Genomic DNA, 14588 nt, shown 5'->3' on the forward strand with positions numbered 1-14588 from the left:
CTTTTCCTTTCAAGTGAACATTTTTTCTCAAACAAAATGGTATGATGCATAAATAAAAGCAAGCATTCAGGAATTAAATGAAATTAAATTCATAACAAAAGACAAAATGGAGATCTTCTTTGGATCTTGATGAATAGACTAACTACAAAAGGACAATTTTTAAAATAACTGGGTAAAATTGAACATGGATTAGATATTAGTTGACACCAAAGACATTATTATATTGCTATTGATGTTAATTTTGTGATACAGCACTGTAGTTACGGAAGAAAAAGTACATAATTTTTAAAGGTGTATAGGGATACAGGTAGCAGTGAAATAGAATTATTTTCTTTAAAACAAGAGGGAAGGAAAGAAGAAAGGAAAGAAGAAGGAGGAAGAAAAACAAAAGAGGTGGATAAAGCAAGAGTGACAAAGTAATATTGAAATTAGGTAATAATGCTGAATCTGGTGATTGGCGATTCATTATTTAATTCTAATTGTATGAACATTTGAAAATTTTCATGATTAACATTCCTTTCATTTAAAAAAAAATCAAATTGGACTCTGTATAAGTTAGCAGTAAAAATCAAATTTATACCATTATATTCTTTGGCTCTCAAATAGGAAGTTAAATAATGAAGACAACATTGTAACAGTCTATAAAGAACTAATACTGACAGAGGTGCCTTCTTTCTAAGAGTTGGGAAAGCTACAAGCAAAGTCTTACCTATTTTCCTTAATTTAACAAAATACAAGCATACAGTATATGTTCAATAAATATGTGCAAAAATGGATGTTTATTTTAAATGAACTATACTAATATACTGAGGATAATAATGTAGAAACAGATGTTATATAACTAATTCACTACAGGAGAGAACTGACTATACTGAATGATCCTAGATTACTTAAACTGAACTATATCAATTTCAGGGCCATGATTAGAATCAATTAGGGACAGTCTCACAAAGATGCTCACATAGATTTAAGACAGATTTTTATTTAACCAGAAATTCAGAACCTCATCTGAAAAGAGTACAAGTGGGTGCACAGGTAGTTCAGTGGTTAGAATGCCTGCCTTTCATGCAGGAGACCCAGGCTCAATTCCTGGACCATGCACCACCACCACCCCCTCAAAAAAAAGTAGTATAAGCGTCTGTTGACTTTAAATAGGAAGCTCAAGGTATAAAATATATCACCTTCATGTTTTGTTTGTTTTTATGCAGTCATTTTATATACCATTTTGACTTCTATGGAATAGTTACTGTTAGAATAAAGTCAATAAAAAGGATTCTTTTACATGATATTAAAGAGATTTAGTAATAGTTTTCTTTTTGAACAAATATAATCACTAATACATCCCTAATATAACTGTAATTTCCACCTGATGTCAAACAGCAGAATGTGGAAAGTCTAAAAATCAAACAACTCAGAAAGCTCTGAACTTTTAAGCAAATACAGTGAAATAACCATCTGTTTCTTAAATCTCCTTAAAAAGAATTGGCTATTTTGACGTTAAAATTTTTTATTGCATTCTCTCATATACAATGGAACTTTTCCCACCCACACTCCCCCAAAATAAAACTGACATCATGGACATTAACACTGATTTTACTATTTTAATAATTTGGCCAATTAAAAGTCTAGTTAATTTTCCCATCATTTAGTCAAATAGTTCAATGGATGAGACTAAAAAAAATGAACACCTCCAAGTGAAAATCTGTCTAGGCTAAAAATCCATGTCCTTTTTCAAGCAGTAAAAGTCAAAGTTAATTTAAAGGGTTTCATAACTAAAATCCACACACCTTCAGCAATCATGTCTTCCATCTCTGTGTCAGATGAATTATCTGCATGCTTTGTATTATTCTGTAGTTCTGGCTGAGCACACGCAGAATTTATCACCTGATTATCCAAAAGAGGTCTTTTTTTCACAGGCTGTTCTATTAGCAAAGATGAACGACTCACCTTTAGAAGGGAGAGAGAATAAAATGATCTTTTAAAAGATGTTGAAAGATAACTTGTTTAAAAAAAAAGTCTTGAAATGAGTGGTATCTGAGATAATTTACTTGTTAAGTTAGTCAGATCCATTCATGAAGGGCTTTATTCCTTGAGTAACAGTCACACAATGTGGACATAATTGCTTTCTATCTAGTCAACAGAAGTATGACTGCTTCAAAACCCTAGTCAAGTGGAACCCAGTGTTCTAGTTCAGGCAAGGAGTTAAAAAAAAAAAAAGTCTTAAAATTTAGCATTTCCCTATGTTTAGAATTAATACTAACAATCATCAAGTTATCCTGTACCATGAGTATTTTAGCAGTTCAGTTCAACACTTGAACACAAAGGCAATGACTACCAGTATAATTAATTAGGGGTTGTGAGGTAGGGTTTTTCCTTTTTTTTAAAATCTTTAAAGGTATTACTCAGTTAAGCAATTACTTTCTCAAGTTCTATGTGGTGACTAATTCTTCTTTCAAAAACTAGTTTTATCTATATGAGTACAGCACAAATAAAAGATCCACAATAAATATTTGTTTAACCAGTATACTCAATTAAATGATTTTTTTTCTGCAAACAACCCTTAAGATTTGTTTTTCATGCACAAAACTTTTTATTTGTAGGCTTATTTTTTGTTCGTTTGTTGTTATGTAGGCTTATTTTTTCATGATAGATTCTCTGTGGAGGAATTACTAGTTCAAAGGTTCTGACCTATCAGATGACTCTTAGTTCATATTGTCAGGTCAATTAAAATACTTTAAAATTAACTAGAAAGTTTTGTTTTCTAATTAATTAATCCAGTAGAGGATGCTATGTATTTTATAGACAAGGAAATTAATGTTCAAAGTGTTTGGGTGATTTCTTTACAAAAGAGGAACTGGAACTAGAATTCAAGTCCCATGGTCCTAATTCAAAAACTGAATCCATTATAATCACACAAAGAAATGGAATAATCCTCAAAGAGTAACATTAAAATCAACAATAAAAAATTCACTTATGTTCAGTATACTTGGTTGTCATGAATACTTCTTGTTTTAGAAATATTTTCAGCAACAAAAAAAATTCAGACCCAAAATATTTACTGAATAGCTAGTGAGCCTTCAGCTATTCAGAAAATAAAAAACTAGAATATCTTATTCCTCAAGAATGCTGTTAGAAGTCTCTAATATCTGCTGCATAAGGGGAACAGTAGGATATTAGAAATTACTACATTTAATGCTAAAGAAGAAATCACCCACAAACTTTTAAATTTGGCTTATTTCAGTTAGTATATTTAATATGTCTCAAGTAGAATTTATGGAACATATAAAAAAACAGTAAAAATTGAATGCTGATAAGGTTAGACACTTATGGAGGGTGGATAAATTTAAATCATCTTTTCAAAAAATAACTTGGCAATATGTATCAAGAGTCCTATGAATATATATGGAATATGATTCTACTTCTAGGAATTTATGCTAAGGAAATTATTAAAAATTTAGATGATTTCTATAAAAAGACATTCATTTCAGCAGTATTTGAATATTATAAAAATGGAAATTTATCTATCTAACAATAACAGGAGGAATACACAAGTTAAAGCTTTTCATAAAATGGAATATCATGTAACTTTTCAAAATATTTCCAATATACAATTAATGATAAGGGATGATAAATGCTCAAGGTATACTAAGTGAAAGAAGTGGACAGAACTACCCTTGATCACATAAAAACAGACAAACACATATATAGATACACATACATTGTGGGATTATTGGGGATGATCTGTTCTATACATTTTCCAAATTTCCCATTTAGAACATGTTATTTTTATAATCAGAAAAAAAACAAAAACATTAAATTTGTCTCCAGTACTAGTGATAACTGATAATAATAGCCAAGGCTATTAAGTGCCAGGCACTACACAAAGCAATTTATACACATTTAATCCTCACAACAATCCTAAGAGCAAAGTATCTCCACTTGTCAGATGAGAAAAATGAAGATCAGAAAGGTTAAACGACTTGACAAAAGTCACATAGTTAGTATGCGGCAGAGCCAGGACTCAAAGGTTGAATAGCAGAAAGAAAAGACTATCAATCAACCAGAATTCTTACAGATTCAAGTTTAACATACACACGGTAAACTGAAACGAAAGACCCTTTATTGGGTAATTAACTATGAAAATGCAAAATTTTCACTACCCATGAATCTGAAAATCAGGTGATTCAAAGGTCTTCAGAATAAATACTGTGTGTTTTTATGTAGGCTTTTCTTTATTTTCTAAGGAAAAATGTTCATTGGCAGATATACACAAATAAATTATGTACAGCTAGTCTCAAACTATAGAACTTTTAGTGACAGATACAACACCTCAATTTGAGGTAAAATTTTTAAAGCTTTTTTAAAAATGAGATTGAAAGCTGAGATTTAGGAATAATGAAAAAATCTTTCTGCTAATTACAAGCCACCAGTTGGGTAATTTCAGATATATTAAGTCACTGGAAAGTTAACACTGTATCAAAAAGCATCACATTATACAAGAAACACCATAAAAAAATCCACATAAAGTGTCATTTCAAGCCCCTTAAAAAGAAAAAGTTACTTCATTAAGGTAAACTTCCAACTCCTTTACCTAAAAATTATAAATTGACATCCCCATATCTTGAAAATGTTTTCATTTTTTCCCTTAGTTTATACAACAACTATATTTTAGAAATATATTTGAGATACATAAAGGATATAAAGAGATAAATCCTAGACTAAAAACTGACAACTTTTAAAAATAAATTTATATGCTTTTTATTAGAGAACAAAGTTTAAAATTAAAGTTACAAAGCTTTGGTAATAGATAGTGGCACAATACTGTGAGTGCAATTAATATCACAAAACTGTATATATGAAAGCAGTTAAAAATAGGATATTATGTGTTATATATAAATTACTGCAATAAAAAATAAGTAAAGTGACATGAATAAAAAATTTTTTTAAATAAAAATTTACTTGCTACTTACAGGAAATGGCTCCAATCCCTCCTGAATCACAAAGCCTTCAATGACATGGGTCAAGATCTGTGGTTTAACAATAGCCTGTGGAGGTTTGTTTTCTAAATTTGGAATGCTACTGGGCATAGATGTACTATTACTCCTTGTGGTAGCAGCTGGAAGTAAAAGTGGAGGTGGAGGGATAGAAATATGTGAAGGATCTGATGGAGATTTAATTACTGAAGCACTGACTGAAGCCACAGCAGGTAATTCCACTTGCTCTGGGGGAAAAAAAAAAAAAAGAAAGGTCATTTTTGTTTGTTTGTCCTTTAGCATTTTGCTTTTCAAGCAAATATGATAGAGAATAAAAGAATAAATACTAATAACATCTGATGCTTTAAAATCTACTCTAAGAACTTTATATTCATTATCTTGTTTAATCCGCACAATTACCTTATGAGGAACAGACTACATTTATCCCCATTTTACTGAAGAAGGTTGTTACTTTTCAAAGAATGGTAATTTCGACTCAATTAAAAAGAACTCTCCCATCAACCAGGAAAACAGTTTAGAATATCAACTTAAAGATAATTACTAAAATGGCTGCTTGTTTTTTCTTATTTAAAAAACACAGGTATTAAAGTTTCTCTGTTCCTATTTATTATTCCAAATGGTGGCAGGGGAAGGGTACTCCAAACTGTGCTTAAATAAAAGAGGATCATGAGGACCACAAAATAAATAGGGATTTTAATGGGTTACACAGGTCATGACTCTTAACTTGAGGCAGTAAGACTGTATCCAAATACTCGCACGAACATTTTTTAACTCTTCAGTGGCACTTTATATGTCAATTTTGGATAACACTATGGCATCAAGCAAGTACAAAATGTTGCGCTGGATCACTGTGATTTCTCCCCTTAAATTCTGAGGACCATAATAAGATTGACCCAATAGCCTATAATGGAGACTTTTACCTATCCAAATGGTAGCACTGATCCTTACTAGCTGTACTAATGCAGAAAGATGGAGTCAGCGAATATCTAGGAATGTCGGTGTGTACAGATGTCGGAGGGGAAAAAAAGCACATACTTACAGATAAAATTAATGTAAAGAAGGAAGCTTCAAAGTACATGAGAGAGACACTGACAAAACCGAAGGAAGTGATAGATGTTTCAACAATAACAGTAGGAGAATTCAATATACCACTCTCCTCTATAGATAGAAGAACCAGATAGAGGATCAACAAGGAAACAGAGAACATAAACAATCTGATAAATGATTTAGGCCTAACAGACATATATAGGTCATTATACCACAAACCACCAGGACATACATTCCTTTCTAGTGCTCATGGAACATTCTCGAGGACAGATCATATGCCAGGACACAAAAAAGTCTTTATAAATTTAAAAACAGTGAAATTATTCATTTTCTCTGATCACAACTGTATGAACTAGAAATCAATAACCACCAAAGAACCAGAACTTTCATAAATATATGAAAGGTAAAGAGCACACTCTTACTGAGTGGGTCAAAGAAGAAATTGCTAGAGAAATCAGTAACTATCTAGAGATGAATGAAAATGAGAATACAAGATATTAGAACTTATGTTTCTAGTTCTATGCTGAGAGGGAAATTTATTGCCATAAATACCTATATTAAAAAGGAAGAAAGCAAAAATTGAAGACTTAAATGCTAACCTGGAGAAATTTAAGAAAGAACAGCAAACTAACCCCAAAGCAAATAGAATGAGAGAAACAACAAAAATTAAAACAGAATTAAGGACTTGGGGGAAGACGGCCGACTAGAGTAGCTCAAAATTAGACCTGTTCCATGGAAAAGTTACAGAAGAGACAGGAGGGTGACTGAGGTGGTGATCTGGGAGTGCAGCTGACCTGGAAGAGTCTCGTGCACCACATGCAGCATCCCTGGTTGCAGAGGCCGAGGAACTGAGAGGCAGAAAGCTGGAGCCTGGCTCAGAGCCATGGAGCCTGCACAAGTGCATGGACAGGAACACAGGACTAGGAAATAAACCAGGCTGTGTTCCTTCAGCGTGTACCCTGACCACCCTCACCAGCACAGCCCAGTGATCAGCACCTCACCCTACACCCCACACACCTGAACCCTATTACCTGCTCCCATTCCCCTGGCTCCAACAGCCCCCACCCCACCAACTCCCAGTACAGGTAACTGCCCCACATCCCCACCCCCAATGCAACCCAACCCACCTCTCATGCACCCCTCCTGAGTACTACGTCCCCCTCCCTGTTCCCTGCAGGCTATAGCCAGTGCATAAAGGCTGCAGGCACTAACCTCCATACCTAGGCCACCCCCTGCCCATAGTGTCGCACAGCCTCATCCCACTTTCCCTGAGTTCCGTGCATCTGTTTATGGTACTTCCAGGCCCACGTATGTGCATGGACCCCCAATCACGTCACTCAGCTCTGGTAACCACACTTTCCAGCAGTCCTCAGCCTCACTTCCCAGGTCTGAGAAAGTGCTGACTTGTGCAGTGGGATCACATCTGCCCCCAATCCACGAAGGCATAATGTCGACCTGCTGCCACAGCTCTATGCATGCACTTAAAGGACCCCATCCCTTGCCTTAGACTAGCGCACACCAGGGTTACGCCCCCCAAGACCGGTCCACACAGCTACATCCTCCCTGCTGCTGGGTGCCCAAGTTCACAAGCATCAGCAAAGAATCCCCAACCAGCGCCCATACCTGTGCTGAAACAAATCACTGTACTGAGTGCTCCACCCCGTGCCTGCTCCCTGCTGTACAATCATCCCACAAACACAAGGCCATATACTACTGAAAGAAATCATCTCCCAAACTAAATCAATAAAGGTATTTACATGGGAAGAAGACAGCAGAAGATCACCAAGCATATTACAATGCAGACAGATACAGCCCTGCCTAAATGACCAAATTAAAACACCAGGGGAGACACTGACATTGAAACAACTAATCAAAGATGTTCACACAACTCTACTTAATAAAATAAGTGGGACCGCAAATGACATAATGGAGATCAAAAAGACAGTACAAGAACACAAAGAGGAATTTGAAAGAATAGAAAAATAGGAGAAATCACAGAGATTAAAGACTATGCTGACCAAATAAAAAACATACTAGAGGCACACAACACCAGATTTGAAGAGACAGAAGAAAGAGTAAGTGATACAGAGGACAGGACAATTGACTGCGAACACTCAAAACAGCAAATGGCAACAGAGATAAAAAAAAAACTGAACTGGAACTCAGGGAAATGATAGACAAAACAAAGCACACAAATATGAGAATCATTGGTGCCGCCGAAGGTGAATAAAGGAGCAAAAAGCTAAGAGGAGTAGCTGAAGATACAATGGGGGAAAACCTCCCAACCTTCACAAAGGATATAAATATACAAGTCAAAGACGCCCAAAGAACTCCAAACAGAATAAATCAAAAAAGGCCTCCCACGAGGCATATACTAATCACTCTGTCAAATGTGGCAAAGAAGCAGAAAATCCCCAAAGCGGCAAGAGAAAAAACAATGTACTACATACAAGGGAAATAAGACTGACTTCAGACTACTCAACTAACACCCTGGAGGCGAGAAGGCAGCGGTAGGATATATTCAAGATTCTGAAAGAGAAAGACTTCCAGCCAAGAACTCTGTTCGCAGCAAAACTGTCCTTCAAAACTGAGGGAGAAATTAAAGTTTTCAGAGACAAAGACGTCCTGAAAGAATGTGTCAACAAGAGACCAGCCTTACAAGAAATACTAAAAGTTCTACTAGCTGAAAAAAAAGACATGAGAGGGAGATCTGGAAGAGGGCACAGAATTGAAGAGTACTGTTAAAGGTAATTTAAATACTAGAAAGAGAAAGAGGTAAAAGAATATACAGATCTGACAAATAAAATAAAAAAGATAAGATGGTGGAATCAAGCAATGCCTTTTCAGTAATAACTTTGAATGTTAATGGACTAAACTTACCAATTAAAAGACACATATTGGCAGAATGGATTAAGAAATACAATCCAGCTATATGCTGCTTACAAGAGACTCATCTTAGACACAAGGATGCAAACAGATTGAAAGTCAAAGAATGGAAAAAGATTTTCCATGCAAGCTGTAACCAAAAGAAAGCAGACACATGAAGAGATGCTCATTTTCACTGGCTATAAGGGAAATGCAGATCAAGACTACAATGAGATACTACCTCACACCTGTAAAAATGGCTGCCTATTAAACAATCAGGAAACTATAAATGTTGGAAAGGAGGTGGAGAAACTGGGACACTTATGCATGGCTGGTGGCAATGTACAATGGTGCAGCCACTATGGAAGACCGTTTGGTGGTTCCTTAGGAAACTAAATATCGAGTTGCTCTATGATCCAGCAATAGCACTACTTGGTACATATATATCCAGAAGAGCTGAAAGCAATGACACAAACAGACATTTGAACACCGATGTTCATAGCAGCATTATTCACAATCACCAAAAGATGGAAACAAACCAAATGCCCATCAACAGACAAGTGGATCAACAAGATACGGTATATACATGTGATAGAATATTATGCAGCAGTAAGACAAAAAGATGTCCTACAGCACATGACAAGATGGATGAGCCTTGAGGACATAATACTGAGAGAAATTAGCCAGACACAAAAGGACAGATACTATATGATTTCACTTTTATGAGCAACATAAAGGTATAATCAGAGGCTTATAATACAGAATATAGGGATTAAGAGATACATAGAAGGTAGAGACAGGTGAACCGTTAGCTAATGAGTTTGAACTTCAATGTAAGGGAATACATAGGAGCAAAGGTGATTGTCTAGTGGGTCTAGAAGTAATATTACCATATTGAAGGTGAACGAGATTGAAAGGGGTTGTATAGATCTACGTGTCCCATTGACTCACACTAGAAATATGAATGAATTCTTGTAAGAATCTTTAAAGATACGATTCTTCTAAAAAGAATCATTAAGTCCAGAGTACAGGGGGAAACTGCTATTGCATGCTCTGAGCTATGTTCAAAAGTAAACCATCAGCACTACCAGAGCAACAGCGGAGGTAAATAATGGGGTGGAGGGACAAGAGTTAAGAGGAGGTTTAGATCTCCTATCTGGCGAGGGTGTGTTTATTGGTTTTCTGTCTCTCTGAACAATGAAATTATCTAAAATTGAGAATGTTGATGAACTGTGGACTTTGGGCCCTCTACGTGATACCCAATGACTGCAGGTGGCTGAAGGAGGCACTGATGGAGAAGCAGAATGGCGAATGATGGTTTAAACTTATGAACAAAGGTTGTGCTGCTCGAAACAGTTACAATGTCATGAGGCATATAACAATATGAATGAACATGTGGGACATTTGGTGAAACAAAATAAGCCAGGAACCAAAAAACAACAATGGTATGGTCACCTTTAGAAAATGCTTATAAGAAAACAGAGGCCTAGACTGCAAGCTTTTAGAGTAGATACATTAAGTCTGGAATGGTGATTATTATTTCTGGATCTTGATAGGCTGTTTTTTATATAACACCTAGGGCAATATATAAAATTCCACAAGCGTTCCACGCACTAGAGTAACTTTCTAGAAACCTACAACCTCCAGATGGGTCCCTAGTCCAGATAAGTCCTGAAACCCAGCCCAGCCTCTCCAGAACATCAGATAGTTCCATCTCCCTACCCCATGTTAGTGACAGACTCTTCCAATATAAAAAATTAAGAATTGCTATAGCCCAAACAACCCCAAAGAGAGGTATGGAAAGATCAGAGGTGATGGTGGAATTATACATAGAAGATAGGATTTAACAAATGAATATGCTGAATCATTACATTAATATCTCTTTTAGTCTCCAGTATTTTAGAGCAGCTAGAAGTAAAAACCTGAAAGTGAGAAATTATAACCCATGTCAAATATGTTCTACAACTAATTGTCACGCTGTTCTTCAAAATTTATAGCTTTTTTGTATATATGTCATTGTTCACAAAAGAAGGAAAAAAATGTCGAGTGTGATGATGAAAAAGTACTTAAGCCCTCTAGCCTCCTATATTCTGGAGAATGTAGAAGAGAAATAAGAGGATTGTATGATAGCCTATGACAAACTCTGGGATCTATTGTGTAACCACTTTTTGAAGAGTGCTTTGAAAACTACTGCTTTTTTATTTCTTTGCTTTGTATATATGTTATACTACACAATAAATTAAGTTAAAAAAAAAAGAAGCATATTTATCCAAACCAAAAGTAACTTCGATATTTCTTTGTCATCTAAGAGCACCATTATGAATGCCTGGCATTGAAATGTGTTATGTGGCAACTCTGGCTTTTGTATGAGAAATCTATGAGAGCTTATAATAGATCACAAACTTTTTTTCTTACTTCAGTATGCACAGCTATATTATGGATGGCTGAGGACTCAATCTCAGAACACAGAGGTACCTCTTCTGAACACCTGAATACTTAAATTAGGCTTACATATTAAAGTGTGTTTTACTTAAACTTCTTAATTTTAGATTTAACAGAAAAGTTGCACGTAGTACACAAGGTTCCATTATACTCTTCACCCAGCTTCTCCTAATGTTAACATTTTAATAACCATGGTAAATTTGTCAAAAGTAAGACAACAATACTGGTTGTGTATGTACTTTTAATATGCTACAATACATGAATACTCCATTATGTAACAGCTATTTTCTAAATGATCTCATTTGCTCATAATAATCTAGGAAGCCAATTTCCTCTTGATGTTGAGGGTATGAAACTCTTCATTTAAAAGTGTTCTATTTCCCCCATTCTTACTTGGAAGCTTTGCAGCTATTACAGATTCAAACTTTTAGTTTAAAAAGAGGAAAATTTCTTTATTTTAAAGATGAATTAAATGTACTTTCAACAACAACAAAAACAGGCAAAAATAAGAGCTATTAACTTCTTTAAAAATAACTTATGGCTCTATTTTTTTTTAACAAAACTTAGTACTATGTAAGATTGTCAGATTTGTGTGATGATCTAAAAATTATTTAGAACATATACCAAGCAGTGTTTTCTGAACAAACCAAGTGATGCTTAATGCAGTTTTATATTGCTAAGGTAGCAAAATATCGTTAACTGTGTAAGGGACATTAAAATTTCATTTTTTGTTTCAGTCCCCCATGGATTTATTTTTTTCCTTCCAAAAGAAAAATACCTTTCAGTTCCACTTCAGAATTTTATTTCTTTTATAAAATATATAAAGTTACTTTTTAAAGAAGTTAATAGCTCTTATTTTTGCCAGCTTATAATAAGCTGTTAAAACTGAAAACATGAGAAACTGATTTATTACAGTATAACAGAAACATTTATTATACTCTCTAGACTTAAGACAAGAGTGAGCAAAAATCCAAGTTAGCCCATATGACTTTGCCACAGGTTCCTTTTCCTAATCATAGTCACATCTTCTGAGAAAGAGCTATGAGCTTTTTCTACCTTCTTTTATGGATGCTCCTTATTTTAAAAGAATCTTTACAGATTTATGAAAATTGAATCCTAGATGGAGGTAAGTCTCTCTTTTTTTGCAAGTTAGTTTAGTTCATGATTTGGTGAGCATTATTTTAAATTCAACCTGTTGCTTCCCCCCTCCTCCTAAAATACGAGAGAAGAGTGATAGGTATGAAGTAAATTATAGAAATATTCAAAAGTATACATTTGTTGTGAGGCATGCAACTAGGTGAATAAACCTTAAGGACTGTATGTTGAACGAAATGTCAGAAATGAAGAAAAGAAATATTTGTCATGCCTCTCTCATATGGACTAACTACAATATGAAAACTTGGTGAACTGAAGACAAGAGCATGGTTTTTCAGGTTGGGGCCTATCGTAAAGGGTCCTAGACTGTAAGCTCTTACAACAGTTACATAAATTCAGGAGCTATAACTGTTATTTCTGAACTCTGAGATACGGAGCTGTTTGTTTATAACCTGGTCGTTCCCAGAAACTTCAGATATTTATATGACACCTGAGACTCAGAATTAAGGGCTCTGAAGCTATCTATGAAGGTCAGCAATACCCCCTACAGGAACTGTTTAAAACATTTGAAAAAGGGACCTGATTTCGAATAGAGATATGAATGAAGGTGATCTGGACAGAACTAAGGTAAATCAAAATACAGGATAAAGGATATCATCCATATTTTAAAAGTTCAACTTCTGTGTGAGACCAAAGAAGAGATGTTTATTTGGTGCAAAATATATACTTTGGGTAGTAGTGCATTTCCTAATCTCACTTGTATGGTCAATTTAGTTGAACACCGTTAAGTACATGTACCCTTGAATAGGGTAGGAGACTTTCTTGTTTTATCCACATTAGTATGATGGCCTGATGTATCCCAGTGTGATTTGGTAGTGAAGAAAGAAGTATTCGCAAGGTCCCATGGGCACACTGAGTAGAAAGGAGGAAATATTCAACTTCCCAATTTGGAGAATTTCTGCTGCTCTTGCAAGCAGTGGGGACAACCAAATCAATAGGCTGAGTCTGCGATCTTGGGGTTCACCCCCATGAAACTTATTCCTACAAAGGACAGGCTAAGCCTATTTAAAATTAGGCCTAACAGTCACCCCTGGAGAACCTCCTTTGTTGCTCAGATATTGCTCTCTCTCTAAGCCAATGCAGCAAGTTAACTCATTGCCTTCCCACTCCACATGCGACATGACTTCTGGAGGTGTGACTCTCCCTGGCAACGTGGGACAGAAATCCTGGGATGAGCTGGAACCCAGCATCAAGGAATTGAGAAAACCTTCTTGACCAAAAGGGGGAAGAAAGAAATGAGACAAAATAAAGTTTCAGTGGCTGAGAGATTTCAAATAGAGTTGAATATCTTGGAGGTTTATTCTTACGCATTATATAGATATCCTTTTTCAGTTAATGGTGCATTGGAATGGCTGGAGGAGAACTTGAAACTGCTGAGCTATGTTTCAGTAGCCTTGTTTCTTGAAGATGACTGTTTAATGATATAGCTTTTACAACATGACTGTGATTGTGAAAACCTTGTGTCTGATGCTCCTTGTATCTAGGGTATGGACAGATGAGCAAAACATATAGATAAAAAATAAGCAAATGATGGGGGGGGGGCCAAGGAGAGTAGATGGAAATGTTAGTGGTCAATGAAAGGGAGGGGTAAGGGGTATGGTACGTATGAATTTTTTCTTTTTTATTTCTTTTTCTGAAGTGATATAAATGTTCTAAAAAAATGATCACAGTGATGAATACACAACTATGTGATGCTATTGTGAGCCACTGATTATACACCATGTATGGAATGTCTGTATATTAAGAACATCTGTATGTTTGTATGTTAAGATTTAACAATTAAAATATATATTTTTTAAAAGTATACATTTTACTTAGGTAATAGCCAGAGTGATATGCTTATAGGAAAAGATGTGAAGATATTCTTGGATTCCAATATCTCAAAAATGTTCAAATTTCCTTTGAAACCCATCAGTAATGCTCTTTTGCTATTAAGTTACAATCACAATGCAAGTTTAGTATCCAGTTGAACATCTATTTCTGCCTTTTAATAAAAAATCCAATATATTTGCAGCAACATAAATTTATTTTCATTGTACAGAAACTACAAAGATTTGCTACTATTGCTAAATTTTCCTAATCTAT

General features: G+C 35.1%; 1 protein-coding gene across 12 annotated transcripts in view; it reads right to left on the reverse strand.

Annotated features, from left to right (window-relative positions):
• The window catches only part of PHC3 (polyhomeotic homolog 3), a 153767-nt gene that overhangs the window by 38903 nt on the left and 100276 nt on the right, over window positions 1-14588 (reverse strand). For all 12 annotated transcript variants that reach the window (XM_077161006.1, XM_077161003.1, XM_077160998.1 and 9 more), the window contains 2 exons: window positions 4971-5221; window positions 1788-1947 (listed from right to left, as the gene is read on the reverse strand). In XM_077161006.1, the coding sequence (XP_077017121.1) occupies window positions 1788-1947; window positions 4971-5221 (411 nt within the window). The remainder of the gene's footprint in view (window positions 1-1787; window positions 1948-4970; window positions 5222-14588) is intronic.

The sequence above is a fragment of the Tamandua tetradactyla genome, chromosome 5 (genome assembly GCF_023851605.1).
Source record: "Tamandua tetradactyla isolate mTamTet1 chromosome 5, mTamTet1.pri, whole genome shotgun sequence".
NCBI lineage: Eukaryota > Metazoa > Chordata > Mammalia > Pilosa > Myrmecophagidae > Tamandua > Tamandua tetradactyla.